The 23997-nt window shown below is 41.2% G+C and overlaps 1 protein-coding gene across 2 annotated transcripts; it reads left to right on the top strand.

Moving 5' to 3' along the window:
- The first annotated feature begins 243 nt into the window (after positions 1 to 243).
- LOC113100242 (high affinity cationic amino acid transporter 1-like) lies at positions 244 to 23385 on the top strand. 2 transcript variants are annotated; one of them, XM_026265027.1, is made up of 12 exons: positions 244 to 387; positions 7118 to 7621; positions 8053 to 8211; positions 8414 to 8582; positions 8905 to 9038; positions 14658 to 14880; positions 18833 to 18969; positions 20236 to 20338; positions 20428 to 20633; positions 20712 to 20863; positions 21564 to 21672; positions 21829 to 23385. In XM_026265027.1, exons 2-12 carry the CDS (start codon positions 7249 to 7251, stop codon positions 22005 to 22007), a joined length of 1944 nt encoding a protein of 647 aa, XP_026120812.1. In that variant the 5' UTR covers positions 244 to 387; positions 7118 to 7248; the 3' UTR covers positions 22008 to 23385. The 2 variants fall into 2 exon arrangements, with proteins under 2 accessions (XP_026120812.1, XP_026120811.1); XM_026265026.1 differs by lacking the exon at positions 18833 to 18969 and adding an exon at positions 18395 to 18534.
- The last annotated feature ends 612 nt before the right edge of the window (positions 23386 to 23997 follow it).

The raw sequence follows: 23997 nt of genomic DNA, 5'->3' as shown, positions 1-23997 counted from the left end.
ATTTATCTGGATTGGAAGAATTTTTGGATCAAGTTTTTAGTGTAGGCTGCAGCTTCCTCATCACTTCATAAATTATTACATTAATTGCATTTGATCTGCAAACTTTCTTTTTTATTGCCTTGAAGATTTAAACTTAAGTTTGAGATTTTGCATGCCGGTTTCTTTACAGCGAATAGTAAAATTCGGGAGGAGCATGTACAAAACCGCAATGAAACTTGATCCATCTACCTTACACATCGCAGACCCACACACGCAGTCACACCACCTGCCAGGAGACCCACATAACCACTCCTGACTGAGCTGGAGCAAACATTATGATAGAAGTTTTCCAGCAACACAAGAAGAATCACTAGATCCGGTCTGTGCTGCTCTGAGACCAGCTGCAAGGTAAGACCAACATCTGGTACACTCAACCCAGTTGCTTTCTTGTCTAAGGCGTTTTCTAAAACGTCCATCAGCACTGAACATTTATTTAATTAATATAAATATTAATTAAATAAATATTTAATTAACGCTGTCTTACTATAATTAGCCTAAAGTTACAAATCAATCGATCTGAAACTCGCTCGGACGGACAGCACATGGTTTAATTCAGCGCAGCGCTCCGTTATCAGGCAGGGCAGGAAAACGTGGGACGGGGCGCACGGGGTCTCCCGCCTCGTAATGTAGTCTATCCTGCAGGGGAAAAGAGGACATTAAAATGTTTTTAGGTTTATAAAAACTGCCGCTGCTTAAACCTGTCATTTGGTTTGAGACACTGCATCTTCGTTAGCACTAGATAGTGAGCATTCTGGTTTTCATTTGTAAAGATCGTAGCAACATCATACAGTCGATCGTTTGAACAGAAAAATTTGAACAGAAAAATGTAATATTGTTGTATTAACTTAAATATTATTGTTGTATTACCTTAAAAATTATTAAAGAATACATTAAAAAAAAAATTATTTGTACTTCACATGATGCCAAAATGTGAATAATTAAATGGTCTTTCAATTGGTCTTCACAGCAGATAAATCTTTTTCTATTTATAAGTGAGCTGGAGTCTCTTCTGCTCTTAAGAGTAAACTGATCTAAAAGAGAGAGGTGTGTCACCTCATGCCATAAGAGCTGATGTAACATCAAAGATTATTGCTATCAGAATGTCATTATATTTTTCAGATAGTCATTTATGATTTCTATAACAAAAAATGTAATCAGAGTGTTTGTATGCATTTTTTCTTGTGCTGAATTTTTTTTTAAATGATTACATGCTTTACTATGTGTTAGTAAGCAATGTCTTCTCATTGCAAACATGGAAAACCTTGTTCCATCAACACTCACTAATGCATGCCATACCAAGAGCTGTATTTATATGTAAACAAGTCAAACGTGCTGCCACTAGGAGAGCTTTCTGTTGGGGGTCTTTAATTTACATCTGAGTCACTGTATGTGAAATGCTTCATCCTCAGTCCAGATGCTTTCTGCAATATAGAGGCCTTTTAATGCTCCAGATTTCAGAAAATCCTCTTAAAGCTGCTTGTAGGTCAGAGGAATACATTTTAGGATGTTTCCATATTATATAAATCACAGTCAAGGGCATCATACACGACAGCGCTGATGATCTTTGACTGTTTACACCGTTATGCTATAGATACAGATACTACAAACATGTGCACACAAAAATGATAATAATAGCATACGTGGGTGTGTGTTTAATGAATCCCAAACTTCTTTTTTTTTTTGTCATGGTGCAATATGAAGTTTATAACACCTACAATTCTACATTTATTTGTCATTTCAAACCAATAGGAATTTCATTTTATTAAATGAGATTTACTGGCTCATAATAAAAAAAAAAAACATGAGCTATCTTTAGTAGGAGGTAGAAATGTTTTGATTATGTACGTCTTGTGACTTGTGACCTCATGGACTCACCCTGCAGGTCTTCTGTGTTTTGTAAACTGTTTTTTTTTTTTTTTTTTGCAAGTTTCTCATAATTAGGTCACATGCATCTATCTGTGTCCCCAACACACAACACGTTACCTGACACTCCACATGTGACATGCTAAAAACAAGCCTTGAGGAATCTCTGAGTGGCAGCCTATGGTTTAGATCCTGGACTGCAGTCTGAAAGGTTGCAGGTTCAATCCCAGATGTGTAATTAAAATGAATTTGAGTGATTAACTCACCATCAGCCAATTAGTCTTAGAGTGTCTGTCAGCAGAGGTCTATTGCTTGAGATCCATTAGAAGCATCAAAATACATTGGAAATGGTTATAAACTCACCATTAGATTAATAAATATTGTTAAAAGGCGTTAATTTGATTTCAAATGGATGGTTTATTATACTGTAAAGCATAATTTTACCACAGTTGCAATGTCTATAGCGAGAAATTGTGTCACGACTGTGAGAACTTAAGTTGCAATTGTTCTTGACGCTGCAAATCAACTTTTGCTGGACAAATTCAAGCACTGTTCAACTTCTAGGCACATTATATATACAGTTTTATGCATGATTATTAGGCCAATTATATTATTGCATTGCATTTTATTTAATCATGCGATGTCCTTTTCAACCTGTGATTTTAGGGTCTGTTGCATATCTCTTCAGTGTTTGTGGGAAGGCCAATGACAGTGTCACGGGTGGAGAACTTGCTTGGCTACTATTAACAAAAAGAAAGTCTTTTTAGAAGGGGTTTTTGTCGCAGTGGATAAGACGCATGCCTTTGGTGTGAGAGACCCGGGTTCTAATCAACTGTGAGGCACCAGTGTGTCCCTGAGCAAGACACTTAACCCCTAGTTGCTCCAGAGGCGTGCGACCTCTGACATATATATAGCAATTGTAAGTCGCTTTGGATAAAAGCATCAGCTAAATGAATAAATGTAAATGTAAATGTAAAAAAAAAAAAACTAAACTGAAGAATATTTGTCGCATACATTCCAAAATCAAATCACAGTCACGAGTTATAGGCTAAGGGTAGTCAGATGGTGCCAGGTACATTGTGACCACTCTAAACATTCTCTTATGATTGGACAGACGTTGGCAAAAACACATCAACAAAACACAAGTTCTGGTTAGACTCTGTGCCCTTGACCCTATCCTATCTTGCTGTTTCTAGAAGGACTTGTGTTGTGGTTATGATACACTAAACGTTTGTGACGTCAGTACTCAAGCCCATATTGATGCTAAAATAGGATCACTTATCTATTTTAAGATAATGCAGTAATGTATTTAAAGATTATACAGTTCACATACTGATGGGACTTTAACTAATGTTGTGATTAAATGCAAAATAAAAGCCACAAGCATCCCATAGCCAGAGTTTCACTGCTCTGCACTGCACGTTGAATACCATAACAGAAAGTCGCCCACTGATTGGTGCTCAGGCAACACACCCCTGCTCTACCCACCTGCTTAATTTAGTCAGATAAATTGCATGTGCGTGTCTATGGTCACCTCGCTAGTCTTGACTGAGCTGGAATGGCAATCGATGGCACTGTTAACCTTACTCAACCCTGCTGTCAGTTGAAGCTATCAGGATTTATTTACAGATGTATGGAAAAATCCATAGCCTAGATGTTTCAAACACACTGTCATGTGGGTGATGCCAGCTTAATGTGCTCTCTAAAAAACATTTGCAGTATTAGAGATCTTCTGAAATGTTTGTGAGTAAAACACCTCAGTTTCATTTCATTATGTATATAAATTGTTTACAGTGGTGTTGTTGGTCTTTATGTGAGGCATCTTGAAATTGTTGCCATGTGTTGCAATTCCATTTAACCATTACTTATAAATCTATTCTAAAATACCTTCACAGCATTGTTGGTCTGTCAGCATTCCTACAGCATGGCATAGATGCAGACATTTCTACATGTCTGATGTCACACCAAAGAGCAGTTTAGACCAGCTCACTCAGGGAATGCTGGGATATCTGAATGAGGTCCAACTGGACAGCAGACCCCAAGAAACAGCTTGTGCTTGGATTACACTGATTCAACTCAGTGGCTCTGATTCTGGCTCCCACAGATTGGTTATGTGCCCATGTGGAACACAGTTTAGTCCTGTCACTTTAAGAAGTTACTCCTAATGTCAGCTCGTTAGGTGTAGAAGATACTGTTCCACACAATCTGTATCTTCCACTCTAAACTCACCTACCACCATGGGCAAGACCAAAGAGCTGTTAAAGGATGTCAGAGACAAGATTGTAGATCTGCACAAGGCTTGAATGGGCTACAAGGAAATGGAAGAAATACAAAAGAACCATCAGTCGGCCTCGGTCTGGAGCTCCATGCAAGATCTTGCCTCGTGGGGTAAGGATGATCCTGAGAAAGGTGAGGTATCAGCCCAGAACTACATGGGTGGAGCTTGTAAATGATCTTAAGGCAGTTGGGACGACAGTCACCAAGCAAAACATTGGTAACACACTACGCCACAATTAACTGAAATCCTGCAGGGCCCGCGAGGTCCCCCTGCTCAAGAATTGCCAAATTTAAAGTTTGCCAAAGAACATAAAATGATTCAGAGAAGGTTTGGGAGAAAGTGCTATGGTCAGAATGGACCAAAATTGAGCTCTTTGGCATTAACTCGACTCGCCGTCTTTGGAGGGAGTGAAATGGTGACTATGACCCCAACAACACCATCCCTACAGTCAAGCATGGAGGTGGAAATATTATGTTTTGGGACTGTTTTTCTGCTAAGGGTACAGGACAACTTCACTGCAGTGAGGGGCAAATGGACAGAGCCATGTATTGTAAACTCTTGGACGAGAACCATCTTCCCTCAGCCAGAACACTGAAGATGAGTCATGGATAAGTCTTCAAGGATTACAGTGACCCAAAACATACCACCAAGGCAACAAAGGAGTGGCTCAAGAAGAAGCACATTAAGGTCATGGAGTGACCTAGCCAGTCTCCAGACCTGTATCCTAAAGACAATCTTAGGAGGGAGCTGAAACTTTGAGTTGCCAAACAACGGCCAAGGAACCTTAAGGATTGAGAGAGAATCTGCAAAGATGAGTGGATCAAAAGTCCCTCCTGAGATGTGTGCAAAACTGGTTTGTTTTGCTAGGGGATTGAATACTTATTTCACTCAATGAAATGCAAATCAATTTCTAAACTTTTTATAATGTGTTTTTTTCCCTGGATTTTTTGGTTGATATTCTCTCCATATGGTAAAATAAACCTACCATTAAAAATTAGACCCTTAATTTCTTTGTGTGTGTGTGTGTGTGTGTGTGTGTGTGTGTGTGTGTGTGTGTGTGTGTATGTTTTTTTCATTCATGTTCACACAAATCTTAAGTTTTTGCTTACAACACTGATTTATTCTGAAACTCCTGTAGCGCATTATCATACTAGTTGCTAAAGCTTGATCAAAAAAATAATTGTGCATTTAAGAAAACAACAACAAAAATAGACAGACATTTTATTGATTCTGTCTTGTGCACAGCTTTAAACCTATACTCTGGTTTTCTTTAGTCACACTGCTATTCTCAATTTAATGAACTTCCGGTTTAGATGTGGGAAATTTGACTAAAGTTTATGTTTGCTGTTTCAACAACCGGTTTGTTCCAGTCAGGCCCTCATATCCACGCTTGCGTGGTTAAAATGACAACAGTTAAATGTGCAGTACTGCTCGAGTGACTCTATTTACGTGCTTCCACGTTTCTAAGGTCCAAGACATCCGAAAGAACTTTCCATTTAAGTGTGGCATGAGAGGAAGTGATTCCTTATGTCACCTTTTTACGCTGTTTAGATGTTAGATTTCTCAGAGGAAAGATAACTGGGTCATGATTCATAGTAGATTCATTTATAGACTCAAACTCTGTGTTAAGGAACATATTTTGAAACCAGAGCCTCTCAAGAGACAAGTTACACATAATTACAAGTAGATAAATTACATTCAAGCTACTATTTAAAGAAAAAGTGAAGAAAAAGTGAACTATATTTGGTAACTACAAGCTATGAGTACACACATCAGTGTGTTTATATGTGTGTTAGTATGTGTGTTTTTCAAAGAATTTTATATTTTATTTGTTTCTCAGACTAATAAATATTTAGCCAAAAACAATGAAGAATCTCAGTTACCTTTCATAGTGCTGAAAAAAATGTAGTGGTGTAACAACTTTTAGTTATTTACTGATAAAAAGTTATAATAATGGTAATAATAATTATCATTATTACTATGTGAGAAAAGATCAAATTTACTGCTTCACAGTTTAGTGTTATGCTAGCTTTATGCATAGAGAGATTCATTTACATTCATTAACAAATTACCTTCTCAGAACAGGCTGTTTTCATAGAGCTTGCAAACAGATCTTAATTGTTCTTGTGCAGTTGCATGTATTTTTGCCATTAAGTTCTGCTCTTGGTTATGTAATGCATGTCAGTTTGTGTGAGTATGATGGATTATCCCCAGTGGGCCTCTCCAGCTCTGCCACCGGTCACATTTTATGGATTTCTCTCCATGTTACTCAACACTTGGGAAAAGAGTGCAGCTGTATGAACTTATTGACTGGAGAACGGCTGCCCATTTGCACGTACAGTACAGTACATTTTGACATTTGGCCTTCGGGGGTCACAATATGCTTTTCATTCAAGAGGCTTGGTTGCGGTTCAGAATATTGCGTCGTTTTCTCTTTCTCGCAGTGTCATCAGATTTGTACTGGGTTTAGTTTTGGTACTTGGCTTGAAGTTAAAGTGAATATGGGTCAGTGTTCTACGTGTTTTTAGGCCCTTAAATCACTGGACAGCTACTATTCTCACCACAGATGTGCTGGTTTGTGTCCTGGAGCTTTAAAAAGCAATGAAAAAAAGAAAAGGTTTGCATATCCCACTCATATCTGGTGGGAAATATCTGGAAAATATCGAGTTACTTTGGTCACACTGGGGAGTGCTAACCGCATTTACCGCCATATGATTACTGTTGCATTTTTGTTCATCTCTGGAAATAAAGTTTAAGTGAAGTACGATTCCCTGAGAAAAATAAAAAAACAATTTAATGGAACAAAAATATGGAAAATGATATAGTCACTGATAAATATTATTGTTGTGCATCACTAATCATTTGACATCATACATTTGAGGGTGTATAAACTGCCACTGCCACTTTCTCAAGTCCATTACTCTCTTTTTCCTACAGATAAGTGTCACTCCTGAACAGTATTCTGAACACTGTGAATCCTCTGCGTTTGTGGGCGAACCAGAAATATTGTGAAAGGAGGAACTCTGATAAAACGAGGCACAAAAAGAAGCTGTCGCCAAATCAAATCAATGATGTTTTTGAAAAAGCTTCTGCGTTTCGGGAAACAGCTGCTAAGGTTGAAGGTTGTCGACTGCAACTCGGAGGATTCGCGACTCTCCCGATGCTTGAACACATTTGACCTGGTGGCTCTTGGTGTGGGCAGCACCTTGGGAGCTGGGGTGTATGTCCTCGCTGGAGCCGTGGCCCGAGAAAACGCAGGACCAGCCATCGTCCTGTCATTCCTCATCGCAGCCATGGCCTCAGTGCTCGCGGGCCTCTGTTATGCAGAGTTTGGGGCGAGAGTGCCGAAAACGGGCTCAGCATACCTGTACAGCTATGTGACTGTTGGGGAGCTGTGGGCCTTTATTACTGGCTGGAATCTTATACTTTCATATGTAATAGGTGAGACAACACACAATATCACTAAAAGGGATAGTTCACCCTAAAAATGAAAATTCTGTTAATTACTCACCCTCAAGTTATTCTAAACCTGTATGACTAACTTACTTATGTTGAATATGAAAATATGAAAAAAGATATTTTGGGGAATGAGTAACCATTCATTAGATGGACCCCATTGACTTCCAAAGCTGGACACACGTACTATGAAAGTCAATGGGGACCATCAATTGTTTGCCTTACACACATTCTTCAAAATATCCTCTTTTGTGTTCAAATACATATATTGTTACTTAATATCATCTTTAAAATTGTGTAATGCTATGAAAATAAAGTTTAGAGTCTTTAAACTGATGTATAGTATAGTTTTTTACATTTCCTTATGTTTTCTTTCATTGCTATATGATGTTACTCAATCTGTAAAACCTTCTCAGGTACATCAAGTGTCGCCCGAGCTTGGAGTGCCACATTTGATGAGCTGATTGGAAAACAAATTGAGCATTTTTGTCGACAGTACATGTCCATGAATGCCCCGGGGATTCTGGCGGAGTACCCAGATATGTTTTCAGTATTCATCATCCTTACTCTCACAGGTAAAACATGACTAGAGCACTAATTACATAGGGAGCCATGACTGACCAATATTAGAGTTTCGTAATTTGTTATGTATATGAATAATAATTTCAAAACACACTGATTCATTCTGATAATGAAAGCTTTTGAATGTAAATATTTAGCGGATGTTCGTGTTGACTTTGTTCGGTAGTGTTTTGAACTACGTTTTGTTTGCTATAGGCCTGCTGGCCTTCGGCGTGAAGGAGTCAGCCATGGTCAACAAAGTGTTCACCTGCATCAACGTCCTGGTGCTGTTGTTCATGGTTGTATCTGGACTGGTTAAAGGTACACTGAAGAATTGGCACCTGGACCCTGATGAGATTCTCTATGGAACCAATTCCACCATTAAGTGAGTTATGTTTCACGACTCAGAGATTATTTATATATATATATTTATACTGAGATATGTAATTACAATTATTCCACAAAATTATATACCATAAAAAAAATTTCAGGTCAGTAGGATTTTGTTTTCCAGTGTTACCTCACAAAATTGAGACTGAAAAATTATACTAATGATTGACCTCAGTGGACTTACGCATGTTAGCATATTTTATATTTTTGCAGTTTCCTTTTTTTTTTTGGCGCCATAGTTTTGCAGAAATGACACACTTCCTCTTTCAAATTTAAATGGCATGTTATAATTTGTGTAAATTACTCTCTCTGAGCAGCGCTACACAGCCCCTGCCATCAAAAGAGATTCTGGGTGAAGGTGGGTTCATGCCTTTCGGCTTCACAGGGGTCTTATCAGGGGCAGCTACCTGCTTTTACGCCTTCGTTGGGTTCGACTGTATTGCAACTACAGGTAACTAAAGACTCTCTACACTGTTTAATATTAAGAAGGCACCATTTTCTTCTAAAATTCTGTTGAAAAGTTCAAATATACGATGCATTGTCTGCAAACATGAGGTTAGTGAGAGTAAATTGTGCAAGAAGCCTATTTTGTATGCATAAATGCCTTTAATAAGTGTAAAATTGAACAACAGTGAGGCTATTATGCTACCTAAATATTTGGCTTGCATTCATGACGCTTTGGTCTAAGTTATTTATAGTTCCCTATCTGTCGGTCACTACGAGTTATGTCGACCGACAAATGGGGTCTCACTTGGGAGGCCAATCATCTCTGATTTTAAGAGAAAACGCCAATGAAATTGGCAAGTGGATTAACACACCTGAGCCACTCCTCGTGCCAGCGGGTATAAATAGGGCGACAGGTGCATCCACTCATTAGATTTTTGCTTCGGAGCCGAGTAGTCGATGAAGAAGATCACTACAAAGCCATTCATCTTTGTTTTTGCTGAACTGTTCCTGGTCGGTGTGACGGCGCGTTACAGCGGTGTCCCTGCGAGACGGCGATTCCCCTGGGCGCTTCGGCTAAAAGAGACAGTTCTAAAAGAGCAAATCACGGACGATTCGCGTCTTTTTCAAGATGCCGTTTCGTCCGTGTCCTTCTGGATGCGGTCGTTTCCTGTCTTCGGTTGACGGTCACGAGCGTTGTCTGCAGTGTCTGGGCGTCCAACACGCTGAGGCTGCGCTCGTGGATGATTCATGCGTCTACTGTGGGCGTATGAACATGGCAGCGCTGCGATCGCGTCTCTCACTCCTCAAGGGGAGTGCAGCAGACCCCTCTGTCGCCACCCGTCCCGGTCTCTCTGGCTCGAGCAGAGGGCCGCCGGCTGGCGCTCTGGGAGATCTGAGGATCACAGTGAGAGCTTCTCCGCCGGGCCACGCCCCACGGACCTCTCACTCCTCACGCAGCGACTGTCCCGTGCAGCTGCCGATTGATTCTGCTTGGCCGTCCGAAGACCAGATGTCGATTGCTGCATCGGGGGATGGGTTATCGACCTCTGAGGATGAAGGTTCGGCGGGGCTGCCCCCCTCGGGTGTTGTCGCTACTGCCGAATCGGACTTGGAGTTGTCGGCCATGCTTGCCCGGGCAGCCGTGAGTATCGGACTGGAGGTGACTACACCGCCCAGTCCCGAGCCCTCACGGCTGGATGATTGGTTTCTCGGCGCGGGACGCGGCTCACAACCTCGTTCTGCTCCGGTGCCTTTCTTCCCGGAGGTGCATGAAGAGGTGACGAAGTCGTGGACGGCCCCTTTCACGGCCAGAAGCCGCTCTTCTCCCTCTTCCATCCTCACCACCCTCGATGGCGGGGTAGCCAGGGGGTACGTAGAGGTTCCCCAGGTGGAGAGGGCGGTTGCGGTGCACTTGTGCCCACAAAACGCCGCCACTTGGAGGAATCGTCCGCGCCTCCCGTCCAAGGCCTGTAAGCTGACGGCCGCACTCGCTGCCAAGGCTTACAGTGCTGCGGGCCAAGCTGCCTCTGCCCTGCATGCCATGGCTATCCTGCAGGTACACCAAGCCAAGGCACTCAAAGCCATGCACGAGGGTGGTACCGACCCGGGGTTGATGCAGGAGCTGCGCACGGCAACTGACTTCGCCTTACGGGCAACGAAGGTCACGGCGCGGTCCCTCGGGAAGGCGATGTCCATGCTGGTGGTCCAGGAGCGGCATCTCTGGCTGAACCTGGCTGAGATGAGGGACATGGACAAAGCGCGCTTTCTCGACGCCCCCATCTCCCAGGCAGGCCTGTTCGGCGACACTGTCGAGGACTTTGCCCAGCAGTTCTCGGCGGTACAGAAGCAGACTGAGGCCATCCAGCACATCCTGCCCCGACGTGTCTCTCCGGCTGCCACCGTTCCGTCGCGGGTAGCGCCTCAGCCTGCTCGTCGCCGTGGGCGCCCCCCTGCGTCCTCTACGCCAGCTCCGCCCCGTGCTGAGAGTTCTTCGTTGGCCGGCGTGTCGAGCCCCGCGCAGGAGAGCGGCGCCCCCCGTGTCACTCCCGGCTGCGAAGTCCTCCAGGAAGTCGACCAAGCGGCCCTGACACGGGCAACTCGGAGATGCGGAGAACTGCTCTTCAGGAGATGGCGAAGACAGCGCCACTCCTTCCCCCGGAGGAGGGCCGGGCGGAGAATCTTCAGTTTCTGTTTTGTTCTGTTCCCACATTTTCAATAAAAGAGCAAATTCTCCTTCCTCCGAGTTGCAAGGCTCGTGGCTTGACAATGAGCGACGCACAGCTTCCTCACTCTCCCCTCCCTGGCGCATCCCCCTGAGGAGAGACCTTCTCTCTCAGGGGCTTGGCACCATTTGGCACCCGTGTCCAGATCTCTGGAACCTCCACGTGTGGCTTCTAGACGGGACGCGGCAGACCTAAGTGATCTGCCCCCAGCGGTGGTAGACACTATCACTCAGGCTAGAGCCCCTTCTACGAGGCAGGCCTATGCTCTGAAGTGGAGTCTGTTCACGAATTGGTGTTCTTCTCACCGAGAAGACCCCCGGAGATGCCCGGTCAGAGTCGTGCTTTCTTTCCTGCAAGGTAGGCTGGAGCGTGGGCTGTCACCCTCCACCCTGAAGGTGTATGTGGCTGCCATTGCAGCACATCACGATGCAGTGGACGGCCGGTCCCTGGGGAGGCATGACCTGATCGTTAGGTTCCTGAGGGGTGCCAGAAGGTTACATCCTCCTAGGACACCCCTGATTCCCTCCTGGGACCTCTCTATTGTCCTGGCGGGACTTCAGAGGGGTCCCTTTGAGCCGCTGGATTCGGTTGAGCTGAAGTTCCTGTCTCTCAAGACAGCGCTCCTGATCGCGCTCACTTCCATCAAGAGGGTCGGGGACCTCCAAGCATTTTCGGTAAGTGAAGAGTGCCTTGTGTTCGGGCCGGCCTACTCTCACGTTGTCCTGAGACCCCGGCCTGGATACGTGCCCAAGGTTCCCACCACTCCCTTCCGAGACCAGGTGGTGAACCTGCAAGCGCTGCCCCTGGAGGAGGCAGATCCAGCCTTGTCGTTGCTGTGTCCCGTAAGAGTGCTTCGCATATACGTGGACCGCACCCAGAGCTTCAGAAGCTCTGAGCAGCTCCTGGTCTGCTTTGGAGGTCAGCAGAAGGGTAAGGCTGTCTCTAAGCAGAGGTTGGCCCACTGGATAGTGGACGCCATCGCCTTGGCTTACCATTCCCAAGGCGAGCCGTGCCCCCTGGGGGTGAGGGCCCACTCCACACGGAGTGTGGCCTCCTCCTATGCGTTGGCGCATGGCGCCTCTCTGGCAGACGTTTGTCGAGCTGCGGGCTGGGCGACACCTAACACCTTTGCGAGGTTTTACAACCTCCGTGTAGAGCCAGTTTCCTCCCGCGTGTTGGGTAACAGGTAATTGGCGGGAAGGGCTGGCTGGGTGTCTCGCTTGCTGCGCCATTCCCCCTAACACGGGGATGTGAGCGCCTTCTTCTCCCAGTAGAGTTCCCCGGTTGGCGTACCCTGGTCGAGCATCCTCCAGCACCCTCGGCGTCAGACTTGGCGGAGCAGTCTGGCGCCAGGCCCAGTACTGGCGTTAGCATGCCCGGAGCCGGTCAGCCCCTGTACTGGGCTAGGTGTCCATATGGCTGGGTTCCCTGCGGGTAATCCCATATGTGTATTCTTCCACGGTAAGGTTTCCCTCTTGGCAAACCCGTGTCTTCCCTTGACAGATCGCTCTGTCGGTCTCTTCTGGCAGCCGTTCCATCCCTACTCCAAGGTAGGACCTGCCTCAGAGACCCTTTCCATATGTAGTACTGCCCCCTGGGTCAGTCCATATCGGTATATCCACATGTCACCTCCCTACGGGTAGGATGTGGTCTCCGTAGCGACCTTTCCTAAAGGCTCGCTTCCCCATTGTCTTGCCAGCTGAAAGAACAAATAGGGAAGATTTGAAGCAATCTTTCACTGAAGGTTGAAATCCCTTCCATTTACTTTATGTGGGCGGAACAGCAGCATGGCCTTCTCCAGCAGCGATGTACTCACCCTTTGGCCCCTTCGGTACCAAGGTCAGTGAATTTGCGCTGGGGCTTTGGGAAGGTTACGACCTTAAGCGTAGCTTTTGTGGCACGCCAAGGCTTGTCAACAATTGCAGCGCCTCAGGGTTGTGACGAGGTTCAGGTTATGGCGTTTTCCATAGGACCCCATTTGTCAGTCGACATAACTCGTAGTGACCGACAGATAAGGAACGTCTCGGTTACGTACGTAACCCTCGTTCCCTGATGGAGGGAACGGAGACGTTATGTCCCCATGCCACAACCTTGAACCATTCGCTGTTGCCGGGACACGTTCTCGGCTCCTCAGCGTAAAACCTAATGAGTGGATGCACCTGTCGCCCTATTTATACCCGCTGGCACGGGGAGTGGCTCAGGTGTGTTAATCCACTTGCCAATTTCATTGGCGTTTTCTCTTAAAATCAGAGATGATTGGCCTCCCAAGTGAGACCCCATTTGTCGGTCGACATAACGTCTCCGTTCCCTCCATCAGGGAACGAGGGTTACGTACGTAACCGAGACGTTTCCTTTTGTTTATAATAGTATGGCATGGATATTCTCAGTAGATCTCTGCTTATGGTTTGCCTCTGGGCCCCCTCTTTTATGGCGGCTCACTCCCCCACATACCCTTGAATTCGATTGGCTAGAGTGTTTCAGGGTTGGCCTGGACTCATCTCCCTCTCTGTAGCTGTGGTTCAGATTCAGTAAACCCTTCTCCTCCAACATGCTGGTCAGGAGTGGTGATATAGCCATGTTCCTTTGCTCTCTCTGGCACTGATGGCATGAAGACACTTCTGCACAAGGTCAAACCACAGAAACTTTTGCCAAAAGCGAACATGCTCGCACCACTAACTGCTGCAGCTGAGTCATTTTCTTGCTCCGAGGCTCCTTAAAATGACAGATTTCACATGCAGTGTGCTTTTAATTGACTTAATGGCAAGAATAAATGTACTGTAATTGAATGAATGTAAATGTAACGTACAGTACCGTTCAAAAGTTCGGGTATCAATGTTAAAAACAGTTTAATATTTTTGTAGAAACTGATTTTTTAAATATATATCTTTTTTTGTAACAATATAAATGTATTTTATATCACTTTTGATCAGATTAATGTATTCTTGCTGACTCAACGGTTTAATTTCTGTAATATGTTTTTTATCACTTTTTTTTTTTTTTACACTTTGAAATAGCCATAGTATTTGTGGAGACACTAATTAAAAGAAAACCAACTATCGGTTTTCAGTTTTACACAATAATAATCAGTCATGTCATGGAATAGGATGGCACAAAATGAAAAACCCTCATATCAATAATGTAAAGGACTGAAAATAAACTGGTATTTTGTAACATTAATTTTCTCTATGGAAAAATACAATTTCTCGTGTAATTTGATAGTCCGGGCAAAGGTCTGTTTTTGGCCTTCTTTGGTTCACCCCTGTTATTTATGCTGTGACACAGCAGTTAGCTACTGGCATGTTGAGCTTAGTTGCTTAAATGGATGATGCAGGTTTGAGTCCAGCCTGCAACCTTTTACTGTTTCTTTTTAACAAATCATAATATCTTGCTTCTTATCACAGGTGAGGAGGTGAAGAACCCCCAGAGAGCCATTCCCATTGGCATCGTCTCCTCCCTCCTTATCTGTTTTGTAGCATACTTTGGTGTATCGGCAGCCCTCACCATGATGATGCCGTATTACATGCTGGATAAGAACAGCCCTCTTCCCGCGGCCTTTAAGTACGTTGGCTGGGAAGGAGCCACATACGCTGTGGCGGTAGGCTCCCTTTGCGCCCTGTCTACCAGGTAAGCACTCATCCTACCAGTCAGGCATTGTTTGAACACACACTACAGCCCAGTCTAGAGTAAAATAGTTCACCCCTGCATGGTAGAGCACTAAAATGTTCATAAAATTAAGAATTAATCATGTTCCTCGAAAAGAATGGATGTAATTAACCACAAGCCTGATTGCAGTTTAAAAGACTTCAGTCATTTTGATAGCGCAACTTTTCAGAAGTTGACCATCCCAATCATTAAAGTTTACTAAGTGTACTCGGACAACCTCAGGGAGGTTCAGAGAGTGCAGTCTGGGACTGGATTGCAGGATAGTGTGTGTGTATATATTTATCTGAGGCAGCTCATATGAACCCCTAGCTAAAAATATATAGGGAAACTTGGTGTGCTGAGTTATGAATCCTGTTTCTCAGTTATGCAACACTCAATCCAGGCTATGAATGGGAGTAAGGCTGGATGCTACACATTTTTTTTTTTTTTGTCCATAAAAGTCAGGCAGTAATTAGTCTTATAGAAATTACCTACATGAATTCACACTAGATATCGTTGCTCAGAAATGTTTGTACTGTGAAGTATGAATTGTGTGTACACTATTAAAGGGGTCATCTGATGCAATTTAAATTGTTCCTTTCTCTTTGGAGTGTTACAAGCTCTTGGTGCAGGAGATCTGTAAAGTTGCAAAGACTAAAGTTTCAAATCCAAAGATATATTCTTTATAAAAGTTAAGACTTGTACACACTCCCCTAAAACAGCTCATTCTAACACGTCCCCACATCTCTATGTCACTATGTGGGAAGATGTGCATAAAGCCGCTCAAATGTTCATGCAAAGAAAGAAGGCGTACAAATCTTTCTATTTAACGGGATCTTCTTAGTGAACCGGTCCAACCAGTTCATCAAACCAAACTTCATAGTTTGAAACGGTGCATGACCCCGGGTCGCGGTCCGGTACCGGTCCGTGCATCATTTGGTACCGGGCCAGACAAGAAAGAATAAATAACTTACATTAAAGCTGCAGTCGGTAACTTTTGCCGCTCGCGTCTGGCGGAAGAACATTGTAGCCGGAGTTACTTCGCTCTGTTTACATCTATGGCGAGTCACGCAGGCACTGTGATGCTCTGCAGCGTTGCCAACCCCAACCAGACTAAAATAGTCCGATTCAGGGTAAGACAAAAACACGGTTTGGAAAATGGATTCATGATGTACTCGCTCATTATATATATACTTTACATTTTCAACACAAAACACTGTGGCACAGCCCTGCGCTGATTAGACCAGAAGTCCAAGGACCAGGATTTTTGCAGTATCTTATGCCGTGTTCCAGGCAATCAGTAACCTGTGTTTTTCCAACCTTAAACCCGTGAAAGTACACTGGAACAGCAGTCAAACCCGTGACTTCTCACCCATGAACTCGTACTAGATCGATGTACTCCGAGTTCCAAACGACACACAGCATGTGAAACAACGATGGCAGCCCCTACAAATAATATTGCCTAACGATGCAGTGTTTATGCAGGCCGTACACGTTGAAAAATTGATTTTAGGACAGTGTATCGTTGCAATTAAATTAATAATCTAGCTACAATTCTTTGTGCTCAGGAAGTTTGGCGTGACTTGCCTGGAACGGTACGAAGTCGTTAGTCGTCGTTTGAAATCGTGACTTATGGGCTCAAAAACCTGCCTGGAATGCAGCATTATTTTAGTGAGCGTTAGGTTAGGGGGCAGAGAAAATGTTATTAATGTTATGTTGTTGGTGCGATGTTACAAGGAAGCTGCTAATAAAGTTGCATACGTTTACACAGTTGATTCATGTTTATTATTATACTATAATATAACACAGCTTTTATGCCAGTCATATCATTTTTTTTTTTTTTTTGAAGTTGTATTTATCCGTAATACCTTAAAGCCCGGTCCGTGAAAATGTTGTCTGACATTAAACTGGTCCTTGCACTAATCCACACATTACTTAAGATTTAAGATATTCGGTTTATAAACGTGCCTTACACTCCCTCTGACGTGAAATAGACCAATATCCAGGGAGACGACATAGTATGTTAAGGGGCGTAACATTTCCGTCACATGCTTGAGGCATTCAGCCAATCACAATGCACTAGATAGCTGGACAATAAGAGCACACCTCGCTTATTCAGAATGATGAGCCTTGTAAAATCGATGCGTTTCAGAAGGCAGGGCATAGAGGAGAAACAATAATGTACATTATATGGAAAATAATGTGGGTTTTTTTTACCTTAAGACGCATAAACATATTGTATTACACAAAATAATGTTCTATTTAGCAGCATCATATGACCCCTTAAGTGAAGAAGTCTTCTGCATAATCTGTCCAAGTCCTGTACGTATTATTCTTCTAACAAACCGTCTAACTTCTGAGTCACTAACGATAACCTCGGTAGCTGCAGAGCTGAAGTAGATTTATTGGCATTTATCTTTTTGGTTCCCAGTTAGTACAGTATTTTCAGTATTAAATACTGTTAATTTTATATATTTAAATATCTTCCTATACTTTTCACTATCGGCATGAAATCTGGTCCACTTTCGCCGATTTAAACAATGTGTAACCAACCACATACACTTTTTTTTCTTACTGTTAAGGAGAGGATTTATCTGATAGAATTTGATACCAAAATTAACCAACCAACCAAAAAAAAAAAAAAAAATGCAATATGAAATTCTATTCATGGGTATCTGATTTACTTGCTACTAAATGCTGCAAATAATGCTTGCAGTAATAGTCAAGTTGTGTCATGCCACAGTTAATTTCAGTTGACAAAAATAATTTTTTTTGTTGATGAGTGTACAAACTTAAAACAAATACATTCAAATTTGAACTAATTCTGTAAATGTGTATACATACATAACATGTACATACGCATATAATGTTTATAACTGTAATTCTAACGTTTTAAATTAATATTTCTACCTCTGTGAGAATAGGGAAAGCCATACCACAACTATGATATTAACGACACAGAGAAACAATTGTTGAAATCACTTTCAGAATGATGTTTTCCAGCCGACGAACAATAAAAACATTAACAGCCTATCAAAATCCACTAGACGTTGTGTAAAACCAGCCAATTACATTAGAAGTGTTTCGAAGTATTTGTAGGCTGATTTCCAAGAAGAGCATATGCTGTGGCTATTTGGTGCTTTCAAAATATGTTTAAGTTTCTTTAAGCGGTCATCTGAGGTGGAAAGGGTGGGAAGTAAATATGGAAACTATCATTATTTTTGCAATGCCACTTGTACTTCAGAAATTACATGCTTCACTTTTAAAGTAGTTCTTTTAATGATTAAAAATTCATGCCAAGAGATTGATCCTTATGCTCCTGCAAATATTTTCCTCTTTTTCTTTCTGGCTGGTCTAATATCACTTCTGATTGGTGGGGGTGGCCTGTTTGTGGCATGATGCTCTCTCATAATAACACCACAGCAGTGTATGAATGCACTATGTCTGTGTCTCTTTTTTGCATGGCATGGTTTGTTTTCTCCATCTCTCGCGGCAGCCTGCTTGGCGCCATGTTCCCCATGCCCCGTGTCATCTGGGCCATGGCTGACGATGGCCTGCTCTTCAAATTCATGACTGGGATCAACGAGAGAACAAAAACACCCATACGCGCCACTATAACAGCAGGCATTGTCGCAGGTGAGCGAATTTTAATGCTACTAATCCACTGACGTCGCGTTACGTTCGCATAATCGCGCATCCATCCACCTAGAGCATGTCGCATGGAAAAACAGCATTTTCGCCACACTGAACCTTTATCTGGAATGGGCCGGGTGGCACAGCCTGTCCCCGACAGCTACGAGGGGATTCATTTAACTGTACATTTAACAGATGTATCCCCTTTCTGCCTTTGACACCACCTCTGGCAGCTGTCCAGTTGGCTTATGTGTTTCTTTTCTGCTCTCTTCCTTTTTTTTTTTGATCATCCCATGATCAGTCTCTTGGGGTCCTTGTTCCCCCTCCCACGTATAATCTTTGCCATGGCCCGAGATGGTCTGCTCTTCTCGTTTCTGGCACGAGTGAGCGAGAAGAAGACGCCCGTCGTGTCCACTCTGGCCTCCGGGGTCATTGCTGGTAAGAGCAGAGGGCAGTGTGGGATTGGAGGGTGGAGCTCCAGTGGGCTGCTTTTGTTGCTGTTGCCTGTACACATCGATAGGAAGGAGGCTGGAAATTCACTGTTTATAAAACAGACAGCAGTTACATGTAATTGCTAGAACTAAAGGGTATTTCTTGTTTTCTTTTTCTAAATGATTCTAGTAGTTACTTGGAACAGAAACTTGTAAGACAGACTTTGCTGTGAATTATTTGGTTTATTGTGCAAACATGACGTGATATCATGATGTCAGTTTTACCATACTAAAGAGTCTGTTGACATTGTGAATAGTTTTGTGTATTTCTGTTTCATCCATTGAAAGAGTTTAATTGCTTATGCTTTTAGCACTTTCCTTGAATAGGGTCCAAATACAGGACACTTTTTCTTTCTTTCTCTTATAAGCAATCAATAAGCCTTCAGCAAGGAAGGCTAAATTAAATTTTATTTTACATTCTATAATATCTTTATAATGTATTTAAATTTTATATTGCATTTTTTTAATCTAATATCTTGCAATTGTCTCTAGAGAAAATGACATTTGTGCCTTTTTTTTTTAATCAATAAAAAACAAAAACCCTACATGCTTAAAAATTGTTCAAATGACCCTTTTCAAGATACTTCAGATATGACTATTATTATTATCATCAAAAACATTTGCAAAAACTACCATGTTTAATAAATCCATAGGAAATAAATACAATTTATTTTATATAAAGGTTAATACAGGTTATCCCCTTTGAAAAGGAAAAATGAAAATGACACAGAGTTTTTTTTTTTCTTTCTTTTTTTTTTGGAATTCATAAAACATATATTTGTTATTATTGATAAAATATTTCTAACCCCCCCTCCCCCCACCCACTTGATCCATTTGAAGTTTAAAAAGTAATGTGGTATTATTTAATACCCTATTTGTGGAAAGTGTCTTTTTTATCTATTTAATTTATACTATTTAATATTGTTGATAAATGTTTTGTAACAGCTGAAAATTCATGAATAATGTCTCTTCTGATTGCAAAAATATTTGTTTTTATTTGTTTTATTGTTCACTATTCACTGACGAACAAAGCTTATGTACTGGTTATATTTTCTTTACCTAGAAATGTAAAAGTAATGTTGGCCTAAATAGTACTACAGAGTATGCATGTCCTCTACATAGAACATAAAGCTTTGAATTCAACTGCTTATTGTGAATATCATCCTACAACAAAACTGATGACCATAAATCGATCCTTTCCATTCCTGTGCAGCTATTATGGCTTTCCTGTTTGACCTGAAGGACCTGGTTGATCTGATGTCTATAGGAACTCTTTTGGCCTACACGCTGGTCGCTGCCTGTGTTCTAGTACTCAGGTTGGCAGATGCATGTGAAATTAAGGCATTACAAAATTTGTGTCATTACAGTTTGGCTGATGATTGTAAAATAATATTGTGAACTACAGGTACCAGCCCGATACGTTTCCTCCAACATATCACATAGCCAACACACCGGACGAGATGGAAATGAGCGAGACCATAAGTACACCTAGCATGGGGATTCTTCCCGGCATAGAAGAGCGTTTCAGCTTCAAAACACTGCTCTTCCCCAACATCACTGAGCCCTCCAACCTTTCAGGCTACACTGTTAACATCTGTGCGAGTCTGCTTGGTATGAAATCCACTTTAAGACAGATTTAATACTTTATTCAGCTGTTTTCTGGAGGTTTCTAAACGGCATCTTTTCCAGGTCTGCTGATCTTCAGCTTTAGTCTGTTGGCCGTCCTGGGTGGAAGTGCAGTGTGGAATATTGTCATCCTCAGTGTCCTGTTCAGCATTTGTGTCATAGTCACATTTATCATCTGGAGACAACCTCAGAGTAAAACCAAGCTCTCTTTTAAGGTTAGACCTCAAAATGCACATGAACATCTAATGCATATGTAGATTTTCTATTTATAGATTTAGTTTCATTGAATCTAATGTTAGATTAATTATTAAACACAGGAAGCCAAATACTGTTTTCTGTTATTATGTGGTTCACTGATAAGATGCTGTTTTGTTTTTTGTTTCCAGATCTATTCATTTATTTTTAAAAAAATGTGATTTATACACACAGTTACTTGAATGGACCTTTTTAAAATATTACTGTTTTTTTGTTTTGTTTTGTTTTTTACGGCGGGGGAATACATCTGTCCTGATATTACAATTAAGAATATATTGTTTTTCCAATATAGATTTTAACTTGGTGATTTACTTTTAAATAGTTTAACTCAACAGCTTATGGATATTAAAACACTATTATTTTTTTACTTTAATAAATAAAATATAAAAAATGGAAATGTTTGATTAAAAACCAGTATGAAAATTAGAAATGTCTTGGCAACTAGTTAAATATGTTTAAGTTGAAGTACTAAAATTACTATATATATATATATATATATATATATATATATATATATATATATATATATATATATATAAAATATATATAAAAAGCTTTATTGTAGACACTCACTGACCATTACACATTACTGACCACTGCATATAATTACACATTCCAGTCATTTTTAATAACAAGTAACTTCTTCATGTCTTCCCACAGGTTCCTTTACTTCCATTCATCCCAGTGGTCAGCATGTTTGTCAATGTGTACCTGATGATGCAGCTGGACAGGGGTACCTGGGTACGATTTGCCATGTGGATGTCTATAGGTACAGCACATACTCCTGCATGAACCAGTATATGCTTGTAAAAAAAAAAAAATGCATGTAAATACAAGTTTTGCTACTTAAATAAATGTCCTCTGGTGGGCCTCCTGGCACGTGTGCGGTCAATAATGTGTTCTTATATCCCTCTGTTCTCTCCAGGACTCATAATCTACTTTGGCTATGGAATCTGGCACAGCACTGAAGCCACACTGGCCCATTCCAGTATGGAAGAGGAACTGAGTGTGTACAAACCCACCTGCAGTCTAAACAGGGACAGTGTGACCCCGGAAAAGGAGGCTTTCCTCTGTAACGGTTCACGAGTTGACGAAGATCTCTAATATGAAACAGTGTTACATTATTTGCTCAAACTTTGCATGAAAGCACATCGCCGGGAGGTTGTGAGGAGCACAGGCCGTTGGAATTGAATCAGATGGAGCTCAATGATCCTTTTAACAATCTCATTTCCTTGTCAAGAAGTCTAAGAGCTTTGTAAAGTGCACACTACACATGGGTGGAAGTATTTGATTATTCTCACAACTCGATGGTTTTGTTTCCTACTTCAGAAATCTTGAAGAAGCCAAAACAGGCACAGGACCTTTTATTGAATGATTGTGGAGTCAAAAAAAAAAAAACTAAAAAAAGAAAAGAAAAAAAAATTGTAGGCATCTGTAAGCTGCAGTATTTTTTGTTGATGGCTGCTTTTGATAAATGATCTAATTGAACTTGTGCCTTTTGTCTTACTATTGCAATTAAACTAAATCTTGGATGTCAGGTTTAGGGTTTTACGTTTCTGAACGCACCTTTACTAGAAAAAGAAATCAAATCATGCTTGACTTTTGTGCTGAATTTGTAGTACTTTCTACTGTCTGAGGTCCCATTTAAGAACCTTTTCCGACTGGTTTGAACTGCCCAGATCCAGAATTTGTAGGTTATTTCTGGTCCACCCAGATTAGATCTTCAGGTAGTACTGCCACCTGCTGTTGTGGTCGGGCAGTCACCAGGGTTAGTTGCTTTTATCAGTCACAGTGCTGGCTACTGTGTATTTTATGTTGATATCTAGATGTATGTTTTGGTCATTTATGGTGTAAGGACATATATCGCACTGTATTTATGTCAGTCAAAATATTTTACAAATTAAAAATTAGTCTAAAGAGTTTTGGAATCATTTATTTTATCCCAGAGGTAGTCTACCAAAGATTAGAATAATTAAGATTATAGATTATATGTTATATATTTATATGTTCTAGTTAAACTTCTTCCCTTATTCTTACCTGCTGAAGCAGCACATTGATGAATCATACAGACCTGATGCTTCTCAATCAATCCATCCATCAATCAATCAATCAATCAATATTCTATCTTTCTTTGTTGAAATTCCATTGATTAAGTGATTTGTAAATGGCAAATCATGCTCTTTTTAATGCTGAAAAGTAATGTATGTGTAGAGTTGTTTGTTAACTTTTTTGATTACACAGATTTTAGTAGATTACAATGTTTTCTTATCATAACTGATTGTGTTGCTGTTTGTGAATACATTTCACATGGTTGTTTTGAGCTCTTGAAACTTTCCAGTTACAATTTAGAATGAAATTGCTTACATGTATATTCATATAAATGCTCAACTGCTTGAATAGTTGCATGAACACATATGAATAAATAATACAATATGAATAATACATTTGTAATGAGGCAAATAGTAAAAATAATAACAAATAAGATGAGTTTTTTTTTTTTTTTTTTTTACCCAATATTGCTTAAATTAAATTATACATTTTTTGGGGGTGGGGGGGGTGGGGGGGCTTTTCAAATGTGGCGCATTCAGTAAGCCTAAGACATCAGGCTACTATATACAGTTTCAACCTGATGCTGTAAATAAAATACATTTGTGGAATTTATGTTTGTTATTTTCAATATGTTTTATGACATTTGTTACTTTAAATAAAATGTAGTTTAAAAAACGTTAAGCTTATAAAACTGCAAAAGATGTTTTTGTTCTACATATTGTTTTATCGGTTTTTGTCTATGGGATCAGAATCCCGCAATATGTATTGCAGTCACAGATCGAAAAATAATAAGCATAAATCAAAAATGTAAATGCAATGAAAAACAAATGCAATTTTTTTTTATAAAAAACAACATGGTCATGGATCGAAAAATAAGCGTGAATCAAAATTGTACAAATTATATTGCACAAAACTGAAACATGAATTTAAAAATTTTCCAAATCGCAAACAAAATTAGGTTTCCTGCTCATATGTTTTTTTTTTTTTTTTTTTGTGAGCTTTTCTCATTTGCTCTTGTTTTCACATTCTGCGCTTCCATTTCTAA

This window comes from Carassius auratus, unplaced genomic scaffold, assembly GCF_003368295.1.
Source record: "Carassius auratus strain Wakin unplaced genomic scaffold, ASM336829v1 scaf_tig00217205, whole genome shotgun sequence".
NCBI lineage: Eukaryota > Metazoa > Chordata > Actinopteri > Cypriniformes > Cyprinidae > Carassius > Carassius auratus.
This window is presented reverse-complemented; position numbering and strand designations above follow the sequence as displayed.